The 27432-nt window shown below is 38.5% G+C and overlaps 1 protein-coding gene across 44 annotated transcripts in view; it reads left to right on the forward strand.

Annotated features, from left to right (window-relative positions):
• LOC103790476 (uncharacterized) overlaps positions 1-27432 on the forward strand; it is a 99505-nt gene that overhangs the window by 34906 nt on the left and 37167 nt on the right. For 41 of the 44 annotated variants that reach the window (XM_078354962.1, XM_078354941.1, XM_078354952.1 and 38 more), the window contains 10 exons: positions 6578-6684; positions 8862-8959; positions 13300-13504; positions 21783-21857; positions 23496-23560; positions 24293-24320; positions 24836-24900; positions 25675-25702; positions 26215-26282; positions 27051-27078. In XM_078354962.1, the coding sequence (XP_078211088.1) occupies positions 13318-13504; positions 21783-21857; positions 23496-23560; positions 24293-24320; positions 24836-24900; positions 25675-25702; positions 26215-26282; positions 27051-27078 (544 nt within the window). In that variant the 5' untranslated portion in view covers positions 6578-6684; positions 8862-8959; positions 13300-13317. Of the gene's footprint in view, positions 1-6577; positions 6685-8838; positions 8960-10961; positions 13086-13299; positions 13505-21782; positions 21858-23495; positions 23561-24292; positions 24321-24835; positions 24901-25674; positions 25703-26214; positions 26283-27050; positions 27079-27432 lie in introns of all 44 variants that reach the window. The other 3 variants (XM_078354963.1, XM_078354932.1, XM_078354942.1) reach the window with 2 other exon arrangements.

The raw sequence follows: 27432 nt of genomic DNA on the forward strand, positions 1-27432 counted from the left end.
GCATTCAGCTTTTAGAGCTTGATATGTGATGCCTTCTATAACACAGGGCAAGCATAACACCCCACTCCTCATTGTCTCTGATTTTGTTTCTCTGTATCTCTTTCCACCTCATGTTTTCTGTCTTTCTCTTTTCTTAAATTTTAGTTTGTATGAGAAGCCCTTAGGGAGCCTCATTAGATGCCAGTTCTCTAGCCCTCGCTCCCTCATTCTGATTCATTTGGCCTGTCAGAGGGTCTGAGGATCTTCATTTTAACAAGAATGTTCACCCAGCTGATTCTGTTTAGGTGATCCATATATTGTACTTCAAGAAACATTGATCTAGAAACGGAGATATACCAATAAGCCTATACATTTGCCTTTGAGCAAGATAAGTTATGCATACTAGGTTTATCACCCAAATCCATTACTGAATAAAAGATACAAACTTTCTACTAGTGGTTTGCCTGGTTAGTCTTTTTCTATATGTCCTATTAGCACAGACGGTAAGTTTTTGTTTTCTGTTTTTTATTTATTTTTGAGACAGCGTCCCACTCTGTTCCCAGGCTGGAGTGCAGTGGTGTGATGTCTGCTCACTGCAACCTCTGCCTCCTGGGTTCAAGTGATTCTCTGCTTCAGCCTCCCAAGTAGCTAGGATCACAGGCATGTGCCACCGTGGACAGCAATTTTTGCATTTTTAGTAGAGATGGGGTTTCACTAAGTTGTCCAAGATGGTCTCAATCTCTTGACCTTGTGATCTGCCTACCTCAGCCTCTCAAAGTGCTGTGATTACAGGGGCAAGCCACCACTTGTGGCCCAGACTGCAAGTTTTTAACTTTCTCATCTTCATCATTTTGAACTGGAAACATCTCAGCAGAAACAAACATGAATTCTCTCTGGAAGATTCCCTTATCCAGGTGTTTCCAAAACCATTTTTTTTTGGGGGGGGAAAATGCAGAGCTTACTATAAAAAAATTTTTAACCTACACATGGAAATAAGGAACCAGCAGAAACAAGTCTATAACTACTTCAGATGTTGGAAGTATCAGACACAGATTTTAAAATAATATTCTTAAAGAAGTGGAAGGCAAATTTTAAAATTTATATGCCATAGAAAATATTTAAAACAATCCAGCAGGTTTGAAAGCCAAATAGAATTTTAGAAACAAGTAAATAAGTTAATCAATTGAATTATACAGCACCACACCACACCACACATGGGAGATTAGATACATCTGAAGAGAGAATTAGTAAACTGAAAAATAGAGAAGAAAATATTCAGAACATAACACCAATTGACAAGAAATTTGAAAGAGAAATGAAGGATAGATTGAGAAGATTTAAAAATATACCTAATTAGAATCCCTAGAAAGACTGAGGCATAATCAATACTTGGTGAGATAATATCTCAAAGTTTACCAGAATTGATAAAAGACACTTATCTTGAGATTCAGGAATTTCAGTGAATCACAAGTAGGGTAAATTGAAGAAGAAAGAATCCATACCAGCCAAGCCATAGAAACTGCAGCATGCCAAGCACACATACCAACTTAAAGCAAGTAAACAGAATGAACAGATTACATTCAAATGAATGACAAACTGCAAGCTCCCTTATTGAGAGCCATCATGGAAGCCAGAAGATAGTTGTTTGATGTACTTAATGATGTGTAAATAAAGTAACTACCAAGCTAGAACTTTACTCCTGCTGAAAGTATCCTTTAAAGATAAAGGCAAAATAAAGCTTAGAAAAAGAAAAGCTCAGAAACCCTCATTACATGTAATCTGGGGGTATTTTCAGTAGAAAGTGATCTTGTGGTAAAAGTTTGAGGGAAGGCAAAAAAGAAAAAAAGTTATCTTGGTTGGAAGGTCTGATTTGCAAGTGAACAAAAAGAAAAAGTGGCAGGTACATTGTGAAATCTGCATAAAAGTTGCATAAAACTATGATAAAGCTATATAATTGGCTTTAAAATATAAAGTAGAGTAGCCGAGCATGGTGGCACACACCTGTGGTTTCAGCTACTTGGGAAGCTGAGGCAGATGAATCGCTTGAACCCAGGTGGTGGAGGTTGCAGTGAGCTGAAATTGTGCCACTGCACTCCAGCCTGGTGGCAGAGCAAGACTGTCTCAAAATGTGTAAATAAAGTAGAATTAAAATACATGACTATAATATACAAGTTTGGACAAGAGGAGAAATGAACTTCAATTTGTCAGAGGTCTTGGTACTGTCCAAGAGAAGAATAAAGATATAGATTCAATGTCTCTAATCCAAAAATCCCAAACCTGAAATGCTTCAAAATCCAGAACATTTTGAGGACCAATGTGATGCGCAAAGGGAGTATTTTGGATTTCCGCTTTTCCGATGAGGGCTTCTCAGCCTGTACCATTAGCTTAGCTTGTGATAAATTAGATACGCAAGTTGGAATGTTTTGTGCAACTACTAAAGGAATATAAACAAAGCATGTAGATTCCAATCCCAAACAGACGGGAAAAAACAGAAAACTAAAAATAGAAGTTATTCATAAAATGAAATTGGACTACTATGTCATACTGTACTTAAAAGCAATTTCAGGTAAATTATAAGCCTACATATGAGAAAATAAAACCTGAAAGCACTTAGGGTCACAATAATGGAAACTTCTTTCATGGTATCAGTGTAGGAAATAAGTTTTTAAAACAACAGGTTCAACTATATTTAAATTATGAATTCTTATTTTAAATTACACAGAAAAGCTACTAGTGTCTAGATGAATATAAAATTTCTCTAAATTAATGAGAAAACCGTATCTCTCCATTGAAAATAGTTGTAGAAGAATTGCACATACACTTCACAAATGAGGAAATACAAATGGCTAAAAAACATGAATCTATAGTCAACTTCATTCATTATCAGAAAACTCCAAATTGAAATCACACTGACTTACATTTTGAAACTACCATACCAAGAAAGTAAAGTTCTCACAATATTAAGTGGTGAGCAGTGTAGAGCAAGATAATTCTCATGTATTGCTGGTGGGAGTGAATTAGTATACACATATTGGAAAAAAGTTTGGTTATACAAAAGTTTAAGATATGAGTAGACTGCAGCCAGCAATTCTACTCCCAAGTACTTATTCTGGAGCAAATCTTGCACATTTACACTAAAATACACATATAAAATTGTTCATAATATCACTTATTCATGGAAATGCCAAATGACTAGTCGGTAGCAAAGGAAATGAACTTACAGCTAAATGCAATTCATGGGTGAATCTTAACCACAAAATGGTGAGCAGAGGAAACATGACACAAAATAATGCATATAGTATGGTACAATATTTTGGATAAACATGGACAAAATTAAATAGCTTACAGTTGAATATTTAAGTCCTAAGTAGTGAAATCAGTTTTTTTTTAAAGCAAGAAAATGATTTTCACCAGTCAGGTGAAATCGTATGGGAACCTCCAGGAGGGGAAAGAAGGATTGTGATCAGATAGCCACATGCATAAAGCTTCTAGAATGCTGAAAATGTTAGATTTATTGAATTAGTTGGTGATTATAAAGGTGTTCACCTTATAATTATTAAATTGTGCACACTTATATATACTTTATGGTTACCTGTGTCACATTTTAAAAATATAAAAAATGTTTAAAAAAAGATTAAAATCAAACATTTATCCAAATTATATAGAGAAATGAGTTTTTCAGGCTTAGGATCCATAAAATAACACACATTCAATACCCTGAGTTAGATTGAAGAATGTAAAAATATTAAACTTGTATTAAAAAAGGAAATAAATAATTTGGTACCATACTTGTGGCAAACTTAGCAAAATTAAATATCTTTCTAATATCAACAATCCTTACAATTTGATTTTTAAAACCCTATAGGCAAATTATATGTGTATTATTTGTATATAACTATATAAAAATACATATATATCTGAGCTCCAAAATGAAGCCATTTGAAATTTTATATAAAATTTAGAAACAAATTGTTAAGTAAATGTATAAAATAATTATCCTTCTTATAAATTAATGCAAATTAAAACCAGTTGGCATTTTTTTGTACACACCAGTTAGCACTGGGAAAATTAGTGATGGTGCCAATTGTGTCAAGTTGCAATCTCTTAAACATCATTTGTATTAATATAAATTATTATCATCTGGAAAAGCATAATTTATCAAGGATTGTAAAATGCTTACAACCTATGATAGAGTAAATCTATTTGTTAGAGTTTTTCTAGGAAATCAAATTATGAAAAAAGATTTAGGTATATAAAGTTAATGATTTCAGCATAATTCATCATGATAAACAATGGAAGGCAACCTAATAGTAACAGTCAAGGGATATTTGCAATAACTATATGTGTCATTAAATTTCATTCACTAAATTAATGTTTTGAGTGATCACATGGCATTATATGTGTGTATATGTGCATGACATCACAAGATAGAAAATTAGTCACTAAATGATATTAGTGAGCCTATACAATTTTATATATATATGTGTGTGTGTGTGTGTGTGTATTAGATAGTACTGTAGAAAAGAGAAAATTGTTTCCACACTAAGATTAGACCCTTATAAAATATGCATAGAAATACTCATATATATATAAGGATTATAGCTAGAGCCATGGTTTAACATCCACAGGAAAATACAGGCTTGGGAAACACAAAAATGCAAATACTGTTAATGTCAGGCTATAGTCATTGTGAATGATTTTTCCCTCTCGTATATGTTCTAGGGTGCTGCAGTGTGATTGTTATTCTCTAATAGAAAATTAACAATAAAAATTACAAAGATCTAAATTTGCAAGTTTCTTCCATCTTGCAGAACATCCCTTTCACATTTATTTTTGTAAGATCTAACAGTACAATTCACTATTAAGACATAAGGCATTTATTCAAAAGAAACAGATTCTTAAACTCTTAAGTAATTTAACAGTTGCAGATTTGTTTTAAACCTTCAAGCATGTGAAGAAAGGGCAGTACCAGTAATTCTCTTTTTATATTACAAAACTAAGTTTAAAATAAAATAAACTCTCCTGAAAAACCTCACATATATTTATGTCTTATAGAAGGTAGAAAGATATAATAATGTACATTTAAATGAGCAAAAAGTTATTTAACAAGAAAACCAACAAATTACAAACTTTTTAGAGTGTTAGAAGCCTGCTATCGCAGGACAGAGTAGCAAGCTCTGAAGTTCAGGTGTCTTACAAGATTCCTTTTAAAAATAGTATTTTTATTTTAAAAAATAGATTTTATTGTGTATATTTAAGGTCTATAACACAATGTCATGAAATACATATGGATAGTAAAATGGTTACTATAGTGAAATAAGTTAACATATCTATCATCTCATAGTTACTCATTTTTATTTGCTTTTGTGGCAAGAGCAGTTAAAATTACTTATTTTGTAGGAATCCCAAATATAGTTTTATTCATTATAGTTCTCATGTACATCAGATCTCTGGTGTTTTTTATCCTATGTATCTGCTACTGTATAACTTCTAACATACATGTCTCCATCTCTACCTCCCCCATGTTCATGTTAGCTCCTGTTTTATTCTCTATCTCTGTATATTTGACTCTCTCTCTCTCTCTCTCTCTTTCTTTTGATTCTACCTACAAGTGAAATGTTGCAGTATTTGTCTTTCTGTGTCTGGGTTACTTCACTTAGCAACATGTGCTCCATGTCCCTCCATGTTGTGGCAAATGGCAGGATATCTCTTTTTATAAATACTGAATAATATTCTATTTATCCATTGTTTCTCTGTTGACAAGACACTCAGGTTGTTTCCATATCTTGGCTACTGTGAATAGTGCTGTAATACACTTGGTAGGACAGATATATTTATGGCATGGTGGTTATATATCCTTTGTATATATGCCTAAAAGAGGGATTACTGGGGCATAAGGTAGTTTTGTTTTTAATATCTTTTTTAAAATATAGAGATGGAGTCTCATTATTTTGCCCAGGCTGGTCTTGAACTCCCAGCCTCAAGCAATCTTCCCACCTTGGCCTCCCAAAGTGCTGTAATTACAGGCATGAACCAACTCTAGGTATCGTTTTTATCCAAGTACTATATATCTGTGGCATGACTTCAGCTTGGCAGTGTGATTTATATCGAGGATTATGGGTTCTCACTTTGATTGTATTTCTCAGGATTCCTTTAGATATGAATTGTTTTTATGGTTCCCTGTGATTTTTAGCAATATGTATTTTTTTCTGTTAACTTTTTTTCACAACATAAAGGTGCATAATTAAGGGTACATTTTCACACATATAGATTAGGTAATGATCAAATCAGGGTACTTAGGATCTCTATTCCCTCATAAGATATTATTTTTGTGTGGAGAGAACACTCAAAATTCTCCTTTCTTGTTCTTTGAAAAATATAGTATTGTTAACTCCAGTCACCAGGCTGAGGAGAACACTCAGATTGATTTCTTTAAGATTAAGATAACTTTGCTTCCATAACCAATCCCTACTCCCCCTCTAGCTCCCAGACCCTGGTAACCAATATTGTGCTTTCTACCTTTTTAAGACAGACATCTTAAGATTCAGTGTTTGTCTTTCTTGGCCCAGCTCATTATATTTAACATAATGTTTTCCAGGTTCATCTGGGTTGCTCCACATGACACTGTTTCATCATTTTGGTGGCTGAAGAATATTCCCTAGTGTATGCATATGAAAGTTTCTTAATCCCTTTGTGGATGGACAGGTAGGTAGAATGTATACCCAGTAGTGGGAATGCTAGATGGTATGGTATTTTTCTTTTCTATTCTTTGCAGGACCACCAACTGTTTTTTATAGCGTTAATACTTAATTTATGTTTCCACAAACAATTCCCCTTTGTGAAATTCATACTAGAAGTTGTCTTTTTAAATATTTTACTCTGTTTGTAATGTTCATTCTAGTTGGGAGTGAGATAAGATCTGAGTGTGGTTTTGATCTTCATTTTTCTTATGCGTAGTAATGGTAACCACATTTTTGAAAATGTTGCATCAGTTTCTTGTCTGCACAAATATCTCTTCAGGTTATTTGGTTTGGTTATTTTTCTGCTGTTTTTTTTTGTTTTTTTTTTTTTTTTTGCCAGCCAGTAGTGTTTCTGGCTTGTACCTTTTCAAAAATAACCCCTTATCCAACTGAATGTTTGCCCAAATTTTTCTTACAATTTTTAGTATGCTTTTTCAATTTGTTCATTGTTAGGCACAAACTCTTCAGTTTGATGTGGCCCCCAAATGTATATGATTTCTTGGTTAGCTGGGCTGTTGGTTACTAATGAAGAAAAAACAAAATCACTACCAAAGCAGTTCATTGTCCATGAACCACCAAGCAGGGCTATTTATTTATTGATTTATTTATCTATCTATTAATTGATTTATTTAGAGACAAACTTGCATTTATTTATTTACTGGCATACTTACAGAGAAGCAGGTTGCATTTAATTATATATTTTGAGGCAGGCTTGGATTGATGTATTTATCTACCTGTCTAATTATTTAGAGGCAGGCTTACATTTTACTCATTTATTTATTTAGACACCGGCTGAGAGTTATTTATATACTTATGTATTTGTGTGCAGGCTTGCATTTATTCATTTTCTTAACTATGTAATGATTTAGAGGCGGACTTGCCTTTTTTGATTGATTGATTAGATCATTGATTCACTGATTTTAGATGAATTCTTGCTCTCTCACCAGGCAGGAGTGCAGTGGCACAATCTTGGCTCACTGCAACCTCCCCCTCTTTGGTTCAAGCAATTCTTCCACCTCAGCCTCCCTTGTAGCTGGGACCTCAGGAGCATGCCACCATACCTAGCTAATATTTTTTTATTTATAGTGGAGACTGGGTTTCTTCATGTTGGCCAGGATGGTCTTGATCTCTTGACCTTGTGTTCCAAGTGTCTCGGCCTTCCAAAATGCTAGGATTACCGGACTGAGCCATGTTGCCCAGCCTTATTTATTTATTTACATAATTACTGATTTCTTTACTTATTGGCAGGAAACCTGGATTGCATTTATGTATTTATATTTTTACTTTTTTTTTATTTTGTTTTTTGAGATGGAATTTCACTGTGCTTACCCAGACTGGAGTGCAATGGCATGATCTCGGCTCACCACAACCTCTGCCCTCTGGGTTCAAGCAATTCTTTTGCCTCAGCCTCTTGAGTAGCTGGGATTACAGGCACGCATCACCATGACCAGCTAATTTTTTGTATTTTTAGTAGAGACGGGGTTTCCCCATGTTGACCAGGATGGTCTCAATCTCTCGACCTCGTGATCCACCTTCCTTGGCCTCCCAAAGTGCTGGGATTATAGGTGTTAGCCACTGCGTTCGGCCTAGTTTTACTTACTTATTTAATTATTTTCATCTTATTTTATTTTTAAATAGAGAAAGGGTTTCTTTTACCATCTTGGCCAGACTTGTCTCGATATCCTGACCTCAGATGATATAGCCAGCTCAGGCTACCAATGGGTGGGGGATTAAAAACATGAGCCACCAAGAAGGGTTGCTTATTTATTGATTTATTTATCTATTTATTAATTGATTTATTGAGAGAAAGACTTGCATTTATTTATTTGCTGACATATTTATGTAGAAGCAGGTGGAATTTATGTATTTATTTATATATTTGGAGGCAGACAGGTTTATGTATTTATCTATCTAGCTATCTAATTATTTAGAGGCAGACTCACATGTACTCATTTATTTTATTGAGACCCAGGCTCACAACATTATTTTTATACTTATGTATTTGTGTGCATGCTTGCATTTATTCATTTTTTAATCTATCTGTATAATGATTTAGAGGCAGTCTTGCATTTCTTTACTTATTTATTTATTTATTTATTTGTTTGTTTGTTTATCTTAGAAGGTGTCTTTCTCTGTCCCCAGGCTGGAGTGCACTGGCCCAATCTTTGTTCACTGCAACCTCGGCCTCCTAAGTTCAAGTGATTCTTCCTCCTCAGCCTCTGGAATATCTGGGACCACAGGTGAGTGCCACCACGTCTGGGTAATATTTTTGTATTTTTAGTAGAGATGGGATTTCACCATGTTGGCCAGGATGGTCTCGATCTCTTGACCTCATGATCCACTGGTCTTAGCCTTCCAAAGTGCTGGGATTCTAGGAATGAGCCATCTCGCCTGGCTTTTGTTTATTTATTTACATAATTACTGATTTATTTACTTAGAGGCAGGAAGGCCTGCTTGCATTTATTTATTTATGTTTTTATTTAGTAAGTTAATTATTTTCATTTTATTATTTTTATAAATAGAGATAGGGACTTTTTCACCATCTTGGCCAGGCTGGTCTTGATGTCCTGACCTCAGGTGGTATTGCTGGCTGAAGCTCCCAATGGGCGGGGTATTAAAAACATGAACCACCAAGTGGGGCTGCTTATTTATTGATTTAATTTATCTATTTATCTATGATTTATTTGGAGGCAGAGTTGCATTTATTTATTGAATTATTTGCTGGCATACTAATGGAGAAGCAGGTCGAATTTATTTATTTATTTAAATATTTGGAGACAGGCTTGGATTTATGTATTTATCTATCTAGCTAGCTGATTATTTAGAGGCAGGCTCACATTTACTCAATTATTTTATTTAGACCCAGGCTCACAACATTATTTTTATACTTCTATATTTGTGTTCAGGCTTGCATTTATTCATTTTCTTAACTATCTGTATAATGATTTAGAGGCAGTCTTGCATGTATTTTCTTATTTATTTATTATTTACTGTTTTTCTTTCTTTTTTTTTTTTTTTTTTAAAGATGGGTTTCACCATGTTTGTCAGGCAGGTCTTGAACTCTTGCCCTCAGGTGATCCACCTGCCTTGGTTTCCAAAGTGCTTGGATTACAGGCATGAGCCACTGCACCTGGCTGCCTAATATTTTTCTATTTTTAGTAGAGAAAGGGTTTCACCATGTCAGCCAGGATGGTCTTGATCTCTTGACCTTTTGATCCACCCATCTCCGCCTCCCAAGGTGCTGGGATTACAGGTTTCCACCATGATGCCTGGCTAATTTTTTGTATTTTTAGTACAGATGGGGTTTCACCATGTTGTCCAGGTTGGTCTGAAAGTTGTGACCTCAAGTGATCTACCTGTCTTGGCCTCCCAAAGTGCTAGGATTACAGGCATGAGCCAGGCAGTTTTCTAAGTTTTAAAATTATACTATTTACCCCTAGCACCAAGATTGCAACCTCAATATAGTCTCAAAATACCATTGCCCAGTGAAAGAAAAGAAGCCTTCCTGGACAAAGTGCTGATTCCAGGTCTAGGCCAGAAATGTGTAAGGAGCCTGGAACATATTGTCACTCTGGATAGCAAAGAATCCATCAAAGATTATTAGGATGATTATAACATGTCTGAAGGGCCAATCTGAAGGGACTCCTATCCAAAGATAGGACATTTTGTACATTAATAAGGATAATAGGTGCAGTGAATTGAGATATATCAGATATGTTTGAATATCTGCATTCATAATGATCCTTTTGAAAAAATAAAAGTGGGCTGGCACAGTTAGTTCCTCATACCTGTAATTTTAACACTCTGGGAGGCTGAGTTAGGAGGATCACTTCATCCAGCAGTTCAAGACCAGCCTGTGCAACATAGGGGGACTTTGTCTCTATGAAACATTTTTTAAATTACTCAGGTATGAGGGTCCATGTCTTTGGTCCCAGCTACTCAGGAAGCTGAGATGGGAGGGTCACCTGAGCCTAGAAGTTTGAGGCTGTAGTGGCATGACTGCTGCTCTGCATACCAGCCTGGGCAACAGAGCCAGACCCTTCCTGTTTAAATAAATTAATTAATAGAAGTGGTCACCATTGAAGAATACAAATGAAACAGCCCATCATTTTGAAAAATGGTGAACAGAAGAAATCAAGCCATGAACTGGCATTTTCTATATAAGTTGTACAAGTGAGTAACACAGTTTATAAGAAGCAGCATCTCTCTTTTATATTTACTTCATTTTTTTCTTCATGCAAGGCCCTTCAGGTAGCAGTATCTCTTTCTGGAAGTATGGCAGCTCATAAACAAAGAAGGAATGATACAACAATGCCTTCATTGTTCAATCCATAATTGATCAATGGCCATTAACATCACCAATTAAAAAGATGTCCAGAAAGTACACACCTTCTTTCAGAAGAAACTAGCACAGTCTTTTCCCTGACCCTCAAGTCCAACCTGAATCTCACCAAGTCTTGAGATCAAACTACTAATTTATCAAAACTAGAACAAAGTGAAGAGCAAGTTAACCAACATCACAAGATACAATTAGCAAGATTCACAGTATGAGAAACAGCATAATAAGAACACACTTAGCGTAATCCAAACTATGTGGAAATGACCTGATTGATTCAGTAAATTGACTGCAAGGGACAGCACAGAGATCAAAGTGGGAAGTTGTTGGGATCAAAAAAACCCTAAGAGGTGAATCAAACAATCCCAAGGAGAGACTTTATTTGGATCCTGATTCACACAATAAATACATGAAATGACTGGAAATTTGGAGCTAGAAGGAGAGTTGACAGTGATAAAGAGCAATGGTGTGAGATGGTTGGTTGATTATGGTATTGGGATTATATTTTTTAAAGAGTTCTTGTCTCCAGCCATGGTGGTTCACATGTATAATCTCAGTAGTGTGGGAGGTCAAGGTGGGAAGATCCTTTGAATCCAGGAATTCTAGACCAGCCTGGGCAACATAGCAAGTCCCTGTCTCTACTAAAATACAAATTAAAAAATTAGCTGGGCATGGTGATGTGAGTCTGTAGTTGCAGCTACTCAGGAAGCTGAGGCAGGAGAGGCCACAGTGAACCAAGATTATGCCACTGAATTCCAGCCTGGTTGACAGAGACCTTGTCTTGAAAGAACAAACAAGAATCATATCTTTTACAGACATATACCAAGACAGTCAGGGAGGAAATTATATGATGTATGCGATTTGCTATAAAATCATGAGAAGGAGAGGAAAAGCATGTAGGAGTATACATGTAATGAGATTGGCCATCAGATAACAAGTATCTGAATCTGCTGCCGAGTAGGTGGAAGTCACTACACTAGCCTCTTGTTCCAAAAAGCTCGAATAGAAAGTTTGTGTAAAAATCCACTTCATGAATTTGTAACAAGCATTGAATAAGATAGTGTATACAGAGTGTCTTATCACCATGGCGTGCTGGTAGTCAGCACACAAGCATTGTTTTTAATTTTGTATAGTCACTGTCTATTAATCACACACAAAAAACTATGTTGTTCACACCAAGAGCTCTGGCCCATGGACCTTTGTCCACTTGGTGGTAATTTATTGGAATTTGAGGTTTAGAATGAGGAAATAGATGAGTAATTTGTGTCAAGTGGATTCAAGGAACAGTGCAAAGGATCCATGGCCTCAGTCATGAAGACCCTCCCAAGAGCCAACCGTTCTGGGCACATATAAATGAGTGGAGACATGGAAATCACCTTTACAAGGACTAGAACCTGACAGCATACAAGACTGAAGCCCAAATAACCAAGAACAGGAAGCTGAAGGTTTCTGTGAAAATGCTTTGTGTTTGTGGATTTATCACGCAGAATGAAACCTTTTTTTTATTCACAGGTTAGACACACTCTCTATATAGAATCTGTGAAGGGACATTCTGGGTTTTTTGAGGCCTATGGTTAAAAATGGAATATATCAGGTGCTCAGGATGAATAATGCAGTCACCAAGAGGGGAAGGGTGGCCACAGGTAGCCAGCAGCAGGGATGGGCATTGTGAGCCTTTGGGTGGGGTTGTGGGAAGTGGCATTGTGAGCCACTGGCCTGACTTTATTGTTTCCTGGTAACCAGGTGGCATAGGAGGCTTTGTTGGGTAACAGGCATCAGCCAGGGCCAGCAGCCTTCAGTAGTGGGAGGAGGAGGAGCTCCGACTACTCTCACAGAAGTGTTTGTGCCCTTGGGGCTTGCTCTGTTGCTTTGCTTTTTCTTTGTTTTTTTTAATTTTTATTTTGTATGTTGCTTTCTTTATTCTTTTTTATTGTTGTTTTTGGATTTTGTTGCTTTGTTTTTTTTTTCCTTTTTTAAATTTCATTTTAGGTTTGGGGGTACATTGAAAAACATGAAAGATTGTTGCACAGGTACACACCTGGCAGTGTGATTTGCTGTTTTCCTCCCCATCACCTATATCTGGCATTTCTCCCCATGCTCTCTTTCCCTAACTCCCCACCCCCTGCTGTCCCTCCCCTATTTCCCCAAAACAGACCCCAGTGTGTAGTGCTCCCCTCCCTGTGTCCATGTGTTCTCATTGTTCTTTTTTTTTTTCTGATTTTGTGCATTGCTATGTTTTGAAAGTCCCCTTGTAGGTCACCCATGGGGAATTGCCTAAGCCCCAGGGCTGGCCTCAGTTGTGCCTGGTGCCAGGAGGCAGTGGCGCCATGTTGTGAGACTCAGTCTGTGGCAGCTGCACCACCAGCATCCACCACTGCAGAGCCTGCCGTGTTCCATCCCGGAGTGGCGGAGGTCCAGCACGTGCAGCCAAAGTCAAAGCTGCACAAAGGTAAAGAAGCCATGGGTGCCATTTTCTTTCTGGCCAACACCTCCCCCACTTCCTTCCCATCTACTCACCTCAGAGACATCCTCAGCTTTCAGCTCCCTCCTGCCTATAGCCAGCTTTCCCAGGGCTGGGCATGGGGGACAAAGGCTTGTCCTGCCTCTTGTCTTTGTTGTTGAACCTTCTTGCTTGAGGCATTTTTGGTCTAGTCTTTTGCTTTCCCCGGTGAAAATTCAGATACTCCAGTTTTGGAGTCTCCATCCCATTCTCTAGCCTTACCTATTCAGCTACTATGGTATCTCAGTGAAGGAGCCGGTTAAAGGCCCAATCATGTCTTTTCTCCTATTTGATAAGGAAGCTAATAATTGGGAAAATTCAGACTCAGATATTTGGAAACTTCTTAAATTTAAAATAGAGCTATGGAAGAGATTATATGGTGTTCTTAACAGATGGTTTGAAGTCACCTTGACTGAAGCAACTTTATTTCTTCCCATTGTAATTTGAAAACCGGAGGAAAAATTGAGGGACATGCTTAAAATGACTGCAAAAGGTATGAAATGTTACCGCCAGAGCTGTAAAAAAGTTGTTTTTGTTGTGGTTTTACCCAAAAGTTTAGCCCTTGAGCTCTGATTACTTTAAAATTCCCACTTTGACATGAATGTCTCTTCAGCCCTACTCCAGTTACTTCACAGGCTTTGTTTACCTCCTTGTTCTGAAAGACAGGTAGAGCTAGGTCATGGTTACAGGTTCCAAAGGAGATGAAATGACTTTCGACTTGAATTTGTAAGGTAAAGACTTGAGAGTTAGAAGGCCAGACTCTGCCTGTGGAAAAGAGTTTGTTTTCATGGCTCATCTTCCTACAGGATGGGAAAGGGGAGGAGAGAGGAAGCATTTAATTTTTTTGCTAGGGTCAAATTGAAGACAAAAACTAACACTTGTAAGACAGGAGATGAGCATTTAGTTACAAAATCAGTCAAACATTTGTATATCACTACATTTGTTGAGCAAAGGAAAGCTACCAGACTCAGAAAACCAGAGATGCTAATGGAACTGACATTAGTAACCAGGGTTTTCCACTGAGTTCAGCACCCAGGGTGACTTCCAATAACAACCATTCTTCCCTCCACACACTTTTCTTATTATTGGAAAGCTCAGGCAGCCCAGGATGAATAATACAGTCACATGGGGGGAATGGTGACCATAGGTGGGCAGCAGCAGGGATAGGCATTGTGAGCCATTGGGTGGGGCTCTGGGGAAGGGCATTGTGAGCCAGTAGCCTGACTTGGTTGTTTCCTGGTAACCAGGTGACAGGCTTTTTGGGTGACAGGCATCAGCCAGGGCCAGCAGCCTTCGGTCTAAAATCCTTTAGGATTTTAGAAATAGATGATTCTAGCAACAGATAATTCTGGGTAACCAGTTCCTTGAACAAAAACTAAGTCCACTGAAATAGAAAACATTATATCATAAAGACATAGAAATATGATCAGCTCATTTCTTTCATTTTAATGGCAGAGATTTTATTAGTATGGAGAAAATGTCTTACAGGTCTTGTGTTTAAACTTCAGTTTGGCTCTTACCTTTTTTCACAGAATAATTAAGCCTCATGATGGGTGTGCCTTTGTAACAAGGGAGTGCTGTACTCCCTTTTCAGAATATTGAAAAATTGTGAAAGAATAAAAAAATAATTATGAGACTTAATAGATTATACCTTATACACAAAGCATGCAAGTACCTGTGGAAACTCCTTGCTTGGTGGTGTATGGCAAGCCTTTCTGTGATATTCTGTCTGATTTGGCAGATGATGTAGTGAGAGAACAATGTGAGCCTTTTCGTTATTCTTTAGGATGTAAAACATGTTTTCATGTACATCTGATTGGAAGCTTCCAAATACAAATAAGGCCTGTGTATATTCTCCCTATGTTGCTGATGCAGAAAAGAAGGCTTAGAGATCTGAAGGGACTGTGTGAGACAGCTGCTAAACAGGACTGAGGTTCTAAGTCATCAAAGTAGACATTGGAGGTCATAGTGATGCCAAACTCAGTTCTTAAAGAACTTGACAGACTCCAGAATGCCTTCTATTTTAAGGTCTACCCATAACATAGACCTCTCTTAGAACTTACTTTCATCTTGATTAGTTCCTTTTGCATTTTATTTTACACAACATTTACCTCTCTGTTTTTTCTCCTAAAGAGATGGGTCCTCACTGTGTGTCACAGGACAGCTTCTGACCCTGGCCTGGGCTCAAGCACTCCTGCTGCCTCAGCCTGTAGGAAAGCTGACAATACAGGCATGTGCCGTCTCTCCTGGCTCTACCTGCTGTCCGTACATTTATTGAAATAGATAAGGATAAAAGTAGGGGTAACAAAATGGCCTACATTTACCAGTTAAATCAACAGTTTAATAAACGTGGAAGAGTTTCTTCTGCTAACTGATTTGAAGCTGAGAATGCCCTGGTCGGGAGAAGCTGGCAAGAGGGCAGGCAAGGCCCACACATTAAAGCACAGGCTGCGAGTAAGAAGTTTTAAGTCAGAACAGTTGAAGAAAAAGTTTGTGAGCACAGAATTTACCATTTTATGTGTATGTGCATGACAGTAAGTTTCCATATGTCTCTTCAAATGTGTTTTTGTGGTATTCAGTAAAGGGATAACAGAAACCTCAATTTCAGTGTTTATTCTTTGGCTAGGCACAGTGGCTCATGCCTGTAATCCCAGCATTTTGGGAGGCCAAGGTGGGCAGATTACCTGAGGTCAGGAGTTTGGGACCAGCCTGGCCAACATGATGAAACCCCTTCTCTCCTAAGTATACAAAAAATTAGCCAGGCGTGGTGGCACATACCTGTAATCCCAGCTACCTGGGAGGCTGAGGCAGGAGAATCACTTGAATCCGGGAGTTGCAGGTTGCAGTGAGCCGAGATCACACCAGTACACTCCAGCCTGACTGGGCAAATAAAACAAGAAAGAAACATGTTCAGCACCCTTAATATAAAATATAGACACATTCAAAGTTTTTTGTTAATATCTTTATTTCAGAAAATTGTGTATCACTTTTCTTGGAAAGTGATAAATTCCTACTTAGATGTGAAACATTTTAGCCTTTCTATAATGATGAATTGAATTCTTTTGGTGATTTAGACAAATATCACAGCAACCAGTGCTCCAACCATTCTGTGGCACACTAAACAGTCATTTAAAGCCATCAGGCAGAGCAGGGCGCACTGCTGTGGAAAGACAACCTGGAGTGCTCTCTAGGTGGCAAGTCCTGTTTCAGGAACTTATGCCATAAATAATGCTCTGCTTCATTGCTCTCTTCTGAAATATTTCCAAAGAACATTGTGTCTTGAAGCCATTTTAAAGAGAAGTTCTAAGAACCCAGTTTAGATCTCAGACTCAAGCATATTTTGTTCTATCATGCCTTTATTTAGCAGTATATCTAATATGACTGGGGGTAATATAAGTAACACAGATTAAGATAGTAGGAACTCATTGTCTAATTTTATCACTACCCATCGACTTTTCATGCAGCCTTTTGTGTTCTTACCATAGGAATGCTGCTAGTTTGTTGGCTCTCTCAAATGAGGGATCAGGGAAGGGAAAGAATGGGCATATGATGTAGAGACCTCTGAGCAGCAGGTCTTTCAGCTTTCTAGTAGCTATTTTGAACCCTCCTTTTAAAATAACTATCAGTATGTTTTATGTAAAAAATGTAGAAAATAAAAGTTATTTATTACACTCAGAATACCCAGAGCTCACTTGTGTTAGTGTTTGAGTACTGTTTTCTGGAAATTTTTGGTATGCATTTGAATATAATATTTTATTTCACAAACTTTTTTGTAAAATAAAACTTTCTGATCATTTTATATGTGCTGCCTTGTAACTTTTACTTAAAGCAGTGAAATAATGGGGTAAGGTTTTCAAACAGTACTTGACACCAAGAGAGCACTTCAGGATGTCTTTGCCTGCCAGGGTACCCTGCTGTAACTGATGACTTTGAATAAATGCTTAGTGTACTACAGACTGTTTAAAGCACTATTTATTTACCTACCATTTGCGATTGGCTGTCTTTTTTCGTAAAGTCAGAAACAATCCTGTCATGTTTGATTCAGAATACACATAAAGCACATTTTGATGACAGATGTGTGATATCTCGTTATAAAATTCAGATAATAAATTTTGTCAAGTGACATAATTAAACCGATGAAATGAGTCACTTTGTATTTAAGGTATTTTAGTATTAAATATACTTGTGTCAAACTGCAGTTACCATTGACTTTTAAATAGACATTAATATTCTTCATTTATATTTTTGAGGATCTTGATAGCTTGTCTTTAATTCTAAATAGCTACCAGTTTAAAAAATCTGATGCTGTCTTAGATGACAAAACAAAAGACAACTTTAGCAGATCTGGGAGAATTGGGAGAAACTTAACTAGTTTGGGGTAAAATGAAATATATGTATTGAGCAGTTTCAAATGGCCTGGCAGTGTTGCAGATGCAGGGAAAACAGTGGAACACAACAGAGAGCCCCATTCTAAGTCTGACCCTTACATTCAATAGGGAAGTAAGGGCAGCCAGCACATGAATAGTCAAGAATGGCAGGTGGTGATGTGCTGTGAAGAAAGTAAAGTAGGGTAATGGATTAAAGAGGAGGGCAGTTTTATGGAGGGTTGGTGCTAAGAGCTGGATGTTCTCTTTAAGTGATGTGAACAGTCTTAAAAGTGAAATAGGCTGGGTATAGTGGCTCCCAACTTTAATCCCAGCACTTTAGAAAGCCAGGATGAGGGGATTCCTTGAGGATGGAAGTTTAAGACCAGTCTGGCCAACACAGAGACACCCCATCTTATTTATTTTTATAAATAAAGTGAGGGGAACCCTGTGAGGATGATAGGAGAGGGCTTCCAGAGAGGGATATTCGCTTTGGAATTCCTGAAATTGAAACAAAGTTTTAGGCAAAGGACAGAAAGCCACAAGGGTGGCTGCAGCAGAGTAAAAGGATGCTGGGATGAATAAGGTGGGTGAAGGCCTTGTACACATAGTGAGCACGGACTTTAGATGAGATGGAAAACCACTGGAGGATTATAGCTCAGGATTACTGTTAATTCTCTAAGAAAAAGACTGAGCAGCATCTCTGTGTGAATATAATTTAATACAGACAAGGGTGGAAGCAGGAAGAGCAGCTAGGAGACTGGTGGAGTAGTTCAGGTGAGAGCTGAAAGTGAAGAGAAAAACAACAATGACCTGAAAGAGGCTGACTTGAGAAAAATCAAGTGAAACTAAAAGTAGATTATAAAGTAAATAGACAAATCACAGAAAAAGAAATGCAGGTGATTTTTAAACACATCTTCACTCATAAAAGAAAAGCAAATGACAGCTCTACTGCAGGGTCTCTTATTGAGGGAAATCCCAAAACCATGGCAAAACGTTCTTTGGTCTGGCTGTAAGGAAAGTTGCATTCATATATTGCTGGTGGAAATGCAAAAAGGCTCAACTCCATGAAGGGGAATTTGGCACAATCTCACAACCGTGAAAATGCATTTGAACCAGACATTCTACTTTGAGGAATTTTATCCTGAAGGTATGCTTCATAAATATAAAACAAACTATGTGCAAAGTTCTTGTTGCATTATTTTCAATAGTTAAATATTGGAAATAACTGACATGCCTAGTAAGGGACTAGTAAAATAAGCTGGTACTTCTACATAAAGGAGAAGTATGGAGCTGTGAAAAAAAGTAAGATGTCTTTTTATTGCTGTGGAGTGATTCCCAAGAATAGGGTACGCAGAAAAGCCAAAAGGAGAACATGCGGTAATATACATGAAAGAAAGCAGGAGAAATAATGTGTATTTCATTATTTAAAAATAAAAGACAACGTTGGGGAAGTCTTGATGATGACCTGTGACAGTTTTCTCCTAACTTCACTGGGTAGCCAAAGTGCATATTTTCTCAAAATATTATTTTGCTATGGGTTCTGCAAAGGATGTTAAGTGTGCACTTTTCGCCTTTGAGTTAGAGAAAGCTTTGGTTTGTAATCTATTGTGCCTTGTGTAGTATACAGACTGCTCTTTGATTTTATTCTATCCTCTCAGTGTTTTGAGTTAGGTGTAATATGGGAATTATACTTTTGTTATATATGAGGAGGCTGGTTCTAAGAAGAAGACTGAGTAGATCAAGAATGTAAATTCTAGATATATGGCATTAAAACTAGAATTTATAAAAAGGCGTGCATATGGCCTGCTTTAAATACTACCTTGTCTAAAAAACTTTTTTTTAGCTTACTAAATCAATTAAGCCTCAGGATGAAAACAGCAATATTAGTTAATGAGAAATAAAATGGGATACTTGTAACGCAGTAATGCTTTTTATTTTGAAGAGACAGGGTCTTGCTTTGTCACCCAGGCTGGAGTGCAGTGGCATGATCATAGCTCATTGCAGCCTCAATCTTCTAGGCTCAAATGATCTTCCCACAACAGGCTTCAATGTAGCTAGGGATACAAGGGGTTACCACCACATCTGGTGACATTTAGAAGATTTTTTGTAGAGACGAGGTCTCACTGTGTTGCCCAGGTTTGCCTTAAACTTCTGACCTTAAGCAATCCTTTTGCCTTAGCCTCTAAAAATGTCAGGATTATAGCCATGGGCCAGCATAGTTATGAGCCAGCACACCTAGCCCAGAAATCTTCCTAAAAGTCTGAAAAAAAGGCTCACCACCATATCTGGTGACATTTAGAAGACTTTTTGTGGAGACGAGGTCTCACTGTGTTGCCCAGGTTGGTCTTAAACTTCTGACCTTAAGCAATCCTTTTGCCTTACCTCTAAAAATGTGAGGATTATAGCCATGGGCCAGCATAGCCATGGGCCAGCACACCTAGCCCAGAAATGTTCCTAAAAGTCTGAAAAAAATAAGTTAAATTTTATTAAGAAATATATAAAAAGATAAACATATACTATGGTATATGGAATGTCACAGTTCAGTCATGGTCACTACAACAGTGATTAACATGTCCAACAGTTGAGGCAAGTCTGAGAACTGAGAGGGATGTACAGGATTTGTTTGGAAGCCAGAATTAGTATTGTTAGAGCTGGGAAAGCAGAAGCAAGGCAAGAATGTGCCCAGGACTGGGGTAAGCAGCAGCTTTGTGGTATGCCACATGCACAGGAGTGTGGCATGCAGCAGCTCTGTGGTATGCCATGTTCACAGGAGTGGGGCACACAGTAGCTCTGTGGTATGCCATGTGTCCTCTTTTATGTCAGGCCAGCTCCAGCCCAGCAGATGAGAATCACCTGAAAGAGTGGACTCAGGTAAAATCTGTGATCATGCATCATAACTGAGAGACTTAAAATGTTTGCCTTATGGGTCATAAAACTAATAAAGGGACAACATAGGGATAATAGAGTAGGTCAGTAAATGCGGTAAGCCACCTGCCACCTCTCCAGTGCTTCAACCATTTCACAGAAATGTTGGGGCAGCAGGATTTGACAAAGCTTGTGAAAAGAGCTCTCAGTCTGGGGTCCAGGGCATGATCTAGAGGACTCAGGTGTTCCAGGATCTCTATCCCTGGGGAACCAACTACATTATTACCTCAGATCTATCACTCCTCACTGTGGTGACTCTGGGCAAGTCACTCAAAGCGTCTGAGTTTTAATTCACTGAATTGGAAAACATGGGTTGTAGCCCCTACCCTGCCTGTCCCTTGGGGCTGATGTGGGGATCAGGGAAATCACAGATCTCTGTCATGAGCTCGAAATCATGTGGCCATGGAAACTGTGAAGTCACTTTCCATCCTACCCTGCACAAGAGACATGCAAGCTTTCTCTCTGTATTCAACCACTACCAAGTATCTGGATTATCCTTCTCGACATTGAATGATTGAACATTTTAGGCCATTTACAAAAAAAAGGGTCTTTTAAAGTCTTTATGTGCATTTCATCATTTTAGGTGCTATAGACCTTAGTAGGTGTATAGCATAGATCTACTACTGTTTCTACATCTCAGAATAGGGAAGAGAAGCACAGATGGTATATGCAGATTCTAAGTAGGATTTGAACCCAGCCTATTCTTGGTAACTTGGATCTTCTGCTTTTCTATATTGTCTCATCTGAATAAAGGTATCTGCCTGGACAAACAAATCTTCCTAGAACCCAGATCTAATTCAGGTAGCATTGAAAAGCAGTCGGTGAAAACTAGGATCAAAAGTTTAAACTGAATAAGTTTTTACTAATTTCACTGTGGTCTTCTGCCAGCAAGATGTCAAGCATTGTCTTTATTATAATACATTTCTACCTTGCAGGTTTGGCTGGCCGCACCAGGAGCTGGGTACAAAAAAAATGGAGGCATAAGAAAGTTTGCCCCAGTGAAAATGAAGGTAGGGTGGAAATTATATCATTAAGTTGATTGAAGCAAATAATTCCAGTTTACTCACCCAGTGTCCCAGAGAGACTTAGTAAATGCTATGTCATGTTCCTCATTTATTTCATTTGTGCCCATTTAATGCATTAAATCAATGGGTGATGCAACTACACAACAACTTAGAGTTTGGTTCTTTTTGTTTCTTTGTTTTTGTGAAAAGGTCTCATTTTGTCACCCAGGAGTGCATTGGTGCAATCACTCATTGCAATCTTGACCTCTCCATGTTCCAGTGATCCTTCTACCTCAGCCTCCCAAGCAGATGGCTGTAATGCACATGCTTTATATCAAGCTATTTTTTTTAATTTTATTTTTTTTGTACAGATGGGGTTTCACAGTGTTGCCCAGGCTTGGTTCACTTTTGATAGTAAAGGACATCCCAAATGTTTAGACATTTGCTTTCAGTTTGGGCAATTATGAGTACAGCAATTATAAACTTTCTTGTGTCTTGTTTGGAAACATAATTTTTAAAATGCAAGGAAATACTAAAATTATTACTTGCTCATACAGTAAGACTACATTTCTTTGTAAGAAGTTTGGTAGAATTTACCAGTGAAATCATCTGAAGGTAGTGTTTTTCTTCTTTTGAGAAGATACTAATTATTGAATCATCTAAATAGGCCTATATTTATATTATACTAATATAAATTATAAATTAGTATAATATAAATATAGGCCTATTTAGATGATTCATTTATCATGAGAAGACGTTTAACCTTCTGAAACAGATCCAAAAAGTTAGCTCATTTCATATAATGTTTCCAAGTGTGAGCACAGATGTGTTCACAACATTCCTTTATTATTATTTTTTGATTCAACTCTTCTTAAACTGATACTATTAGTACCTCGTGACTTCTTTCTTTTCCTTTGAGGTTAGACAAGGTAGAGGTTTCTCAGTGTTATTGATCTTTTCAAAGAACTGGTTTTCGGTTTTGTTGATTTTCTCTGATGATTTCCTGTTTTTTATTCCATTAATTTCTGCAGTCGTTATTTATTTTTCCTCTATTCGACATTGTACTGCTGTTTTTCTTTCATTGCCCAAGGTGGAAGCTAGATTATGAATTTAGATTTGATTTTTCTCATTATTGACACAGCATCATGAATGTTACTCACTAAATATAATATCATTGAAATGCACACCTAATAATTAAAATAATAAATATGTAAGCTTTTAAAATTTTAAAAATACAACAGGATAGATGATTAATGTAGTAGCAGGATACATAGATCCACAGAAGCTAAATAATCCTGTAACATTTCATAAAATGTTGGGATTTGCCTAGACCTTCACGTGGACAGCAGGTGTGATGAGATGCTCTCACTGAGCCATATACAGTGCCTTTCTGTATTAACTGGTTCTCAGACTATTTCACACTGATGATGTTGCCCTAGCTAGAAAAACAAGGCTCTTTTATTTCTTTCTTCCCCTCTCCTTTGCCTTCCTTCAGCACCAAGGAGAGTGGCCCAGCAGCTGCTCAGTTCATGCTTGTCAACAGCTCACCTCCATACACTGCAGCTTCGGTCAACATCCCCCAAGCCTCCTTGTGGTATTCCTCAGCATCACCAGTGCACTGACTGTCTCTCTGTGTTCCCCTAGCTCCTGTTCAAGACCCAAAGGAGTGTACAACTAAAAAGCTTGAGGAAGAGACATCACCTGACATAGTAAGATGCATTTCTTTGTCTTGAAAAGAAATGTCTTATTCTGGGGCTTCTAGAATATCAAGTGAGTATCATTTTTGACTGCCATTGTGAATCAGGCCTCAGCTGTCATGGACTCTAGCTACCAGTCACTGGAATGTATGACCAACTGAAGCCTGATTGATGATGTCAGTCAAAAGATGACATCACTGACACACTAGTAGTGAGCATATTTCTCAGTAGCAACATTTTCTTTCTGAAAAATAATTTTGTATTTGACAGCCAACATGGACTTGCTAAATATTCCATGAAAACCCACTGCCTTGGTGGCTCACATGGAATCCCAGCACTTTGGGAGGCTGAGGCAGACAGGGCCCCATCTCTACTATAGTAGAGAAACCCCATCTCTACTATAAATACAAGCATTAGCTGGGAATGGTGGCAGGCCCCTGTGGTCACAGCTAGTTGGAAGGCTGAGGCAGGAGAATTGCTTGAACCCAGGAAGCTGAGGTTGCAGTGAGCCGAGATCATGCCACTGCCCTCCAGCCTGGGTGACAGAGCAAGAATCTGTTCAAAACCAAACACAAAAACCCACTGCCCTTTCTCCAAGCATCCTCTATGCTTTATTTGGTGATCAGTGACTTGATCACTGTTTGATACCTGGTTTTCTAACACCACCAAGTGAATAAAAGACCTGTGCAGTCAGGACCCAATATGATCTGATCCTCATGATGGTTTTTTTCCCTCTTACTGCAGGAACATGCTACAGGTGAATATCACCACAGTAAGTATTCTTTTTTTTTAACATAGCTTCATTAGAATATAGTTGACATGCAACCTAATTAACCCATTTAAAGTGGGTGATTTGGTGTTTTTGCTATATTTATAGGCTATGCACCCATGTTACAATCTAATTTTAAAATCTCTTCATTCCTCCTCAAAGAAACCTCATTAGTAGACACCCCTCTGTTTTTCCCAACCTTGCACCCCTGGTTCTAAGCAACCCTAATGTACTTCTTGTTTCTATATACAGTGCCTTTCTGTGCTAACCAGTTCTTAAGGTGACTATTTCACGTTGACGAAGTTGCCCTAGCTAGAAGGCCAAGGCTCTTTCATTTTTTTCTGCCCCTCTCCTTTTCCTTCATTCAACACCAGGAGAATGGTCCAGCAGAAGATCAGTCCATGCTTGTGAACCACCCAGCTCCATCACTCCACCCCTCCATACACACATTCCCCAAAGCTCCTTGTGAGATTCCTCAGCAACACCAATGCACTTACTGTCACTCTGTGTTCTCCTAGTTTCTGTTGACGACCCAGAAGAGTATATACATGAGCGTGAGGAGGAGGAGGTGGCGTCTGACACGGTAACATACATTTCCTTGTCTGGACATTTTTTTTCCTGAGTGTTCTAGAATAAGAAGTGAATATGATTTTTGACTGCCATCATAAATTAGGCCTTGGGGGTCTTGGACTCTAGCGACTGGTCAGTGGAGATAATGACCAACTGAGGCCTGACGGATGATGTCTGTGAAAAGAGGACATCACCTACAAACTGGTCGTGAGCACATTTCTCAGTAGCAGCCTTTTGTTCTTGAAAAACTAATTTTGTATTGCCGAGAGAACATAGACACCTCCTAAATTTTCGAAATGCACTGCATTTTCTGTAAGCATCCTCTATGCATCATCTGGGACCAGTGACCTGTTCACTTTTCTACCTCTGGTTTTCTCGTTGTTGTTGTTGTTGTTGTTGTTGTTTTGAGACAGAGACTTTCTCTTTCACCCAGCTACAGTGCAGTGCTGTCATCTCAGATCACTCTAACCTCCACATACTGGGTTCAAGCAATTCTCCTGGCCCAGTCTCCTGAGTAGCTGTGACTAGAGTCTCACGCCACAACAATGCCAGGTCTCTTGTAGATTTTAGCAGAGAGGGGATTTCACCATGATGGCCAGGATGGTCTCAGTCTCTTGACCTGATGATATGCCCACCTCAGCCTCCCAACGTGCTGGGATTACATGCATGAGCCACCGCGCGCAGTCTGCCATCTGGTTTTCTAGTATCACCAAGTGAATACAAGACCTCTGCCAACAGGAGCTAGCATGATGTAATCCTCATGGTGTTTCTATTTTTCTTATTGCAGGAGAAGCCTGCGGCCCAGTATCACCAACGTACGTATTCTTTTTCAATTAAACAGTTACTGAGACGTAGTTGACATGCAAAAGAATTCACCCATTTAAAGTAGGTGATTCAGTGTTTTTACTATATTTACAGGGTTGTGCAATTATTGTTAGAATCTAATTTTAAAAGCTCTTGGTTCCCTCTCAGAAAACCCCCTTAGTAGTGACTCCTCTGTTTTCCCCAATTCCCCACACCCCTGGTTCTAGGCAGCCCTTACCTACTATTTGTTTCTATAGTACACTGCCTTTCTGTATTAACTGGTTCTTCAAATGATGATTTCATATTGATGAGGTTGCCCTGGCTAGGAAGCCAGGCTCTTTCATTTCCTTCTGCCCCTCTACTTTTCCTTCCTTCAGCACCAAGGAGAATGGTCCAGCAGCAGCTGGGTCCATGCTTGTCAAACGCCAAGCTCCATATGCTCCAGCCTGATCCACATTTCCCAAAGCTCCTTGTGAGATTCCTCAGCAGCACCAATGCACTGACTGACACTCTGTTCTCTTAGGTCCTGTGGAGGTCCTACAGGAACTCATATTAGAAGACATCAAAGAAAATGAGCTACCCCGTCACGTGGTAAGATGCATTTCTTTGTCTCAAAGAGAAATTTTTATTTTCTGGGGCCTCAGGAATATCAAGTGAATATCATTTTTGACTGCCGTGGTGAATCAGACCTCAGTTGTCATGGACTCTAGCGACCAGTCAGTGGAGATTCTGACCAACTGAGGCCTGATTGACAATGTCCGTCAAAAGTTGGCATAACTTAGATTCTGGTTTTGGGCATATTTCTCAGTAGCCACATTTTCTTCTTGAAAAATAATTTTGTATTTTTCAGCCAGTATAGATAGTTGCTAGGTATTCCAAACCCACAGCATTTTCTGCAAGGATCCCCTGTGCTTTATTCGGGGCCTGTGACTTCATCACTGTTTCACATCTGGTTTTTTGTTTAGTTTACTTTTGTTGTTGAGACAGAGTCTCTCTGTCACCAGGCTACAGTGCAGTGGTGTGATCTCAGATCACTGCGGCATCCTCCGACTGCATTCAAACAATTCTCCTGACTCAGCCTTTCGAATAGCTGGGACTGAAGGTTGTCACCACCACCATGCCAGGTTTCTTGTAGTTTTTAGTAGAGACGGGGTTTCACCATGTTGGCCAGGATGGTCTCAACCTCTTGCCTTCATGATCTGCCTGCCTCGGCCTCCCCAGATGCTGGGATTACATGCGTGAGCCACCACGCCCAGTCTGCCATCTGGTTTTCTAATGTCACCAAGTGAATACAAGAGCTGTGCCAATAGGACCCAGCATGATGTAATCCTCATGGTGTTTCTTTTTCTCTTATTGCAGGAGAAGCCTGTGGCCCAGTATCCCCTCCGTACGTATTCTTTTTCTCTTAAACAGTTACCGAGACGTAGTTGCCATGCAAACCAATTCATTCATTTAAATTAGGTGATTCAGTGTTTTCACTCTATTTACAGGGTTGTGCAACCATTGTTAGAATCTAATTTTAGAAGCTCTTGGTTCCCAATCAGAAAACCCCCTTAGTCGTGACTCCTCTGTTTTCCCCAACCCCCCACACCCCTGGTTCGAGGCAGCCCTAATCTACTTCCTGTTTCTATAGTACACTGCCTTTCTGTATTAACCAGTTCTTCAAATGACGATTTCACATTGATGAGGTTTCCCTGGCTAGGAAGCCAGGCTCTTTCATTTCTTTCTGCCCCTCTACTTT

This window comes from Callithrix jacchus, chromosome 17 (genome assembly GCF_049354715.1).
Source record: "Callithrix jacchus isolate 240 chromosome 17, calJac240_pri, whole genome shotgun sequence".
NCBI lineage: Eukaryota > Metazoa > Chordata > Mammalia > Primates > Cebidae > Callithrix > Callithrix jacchus.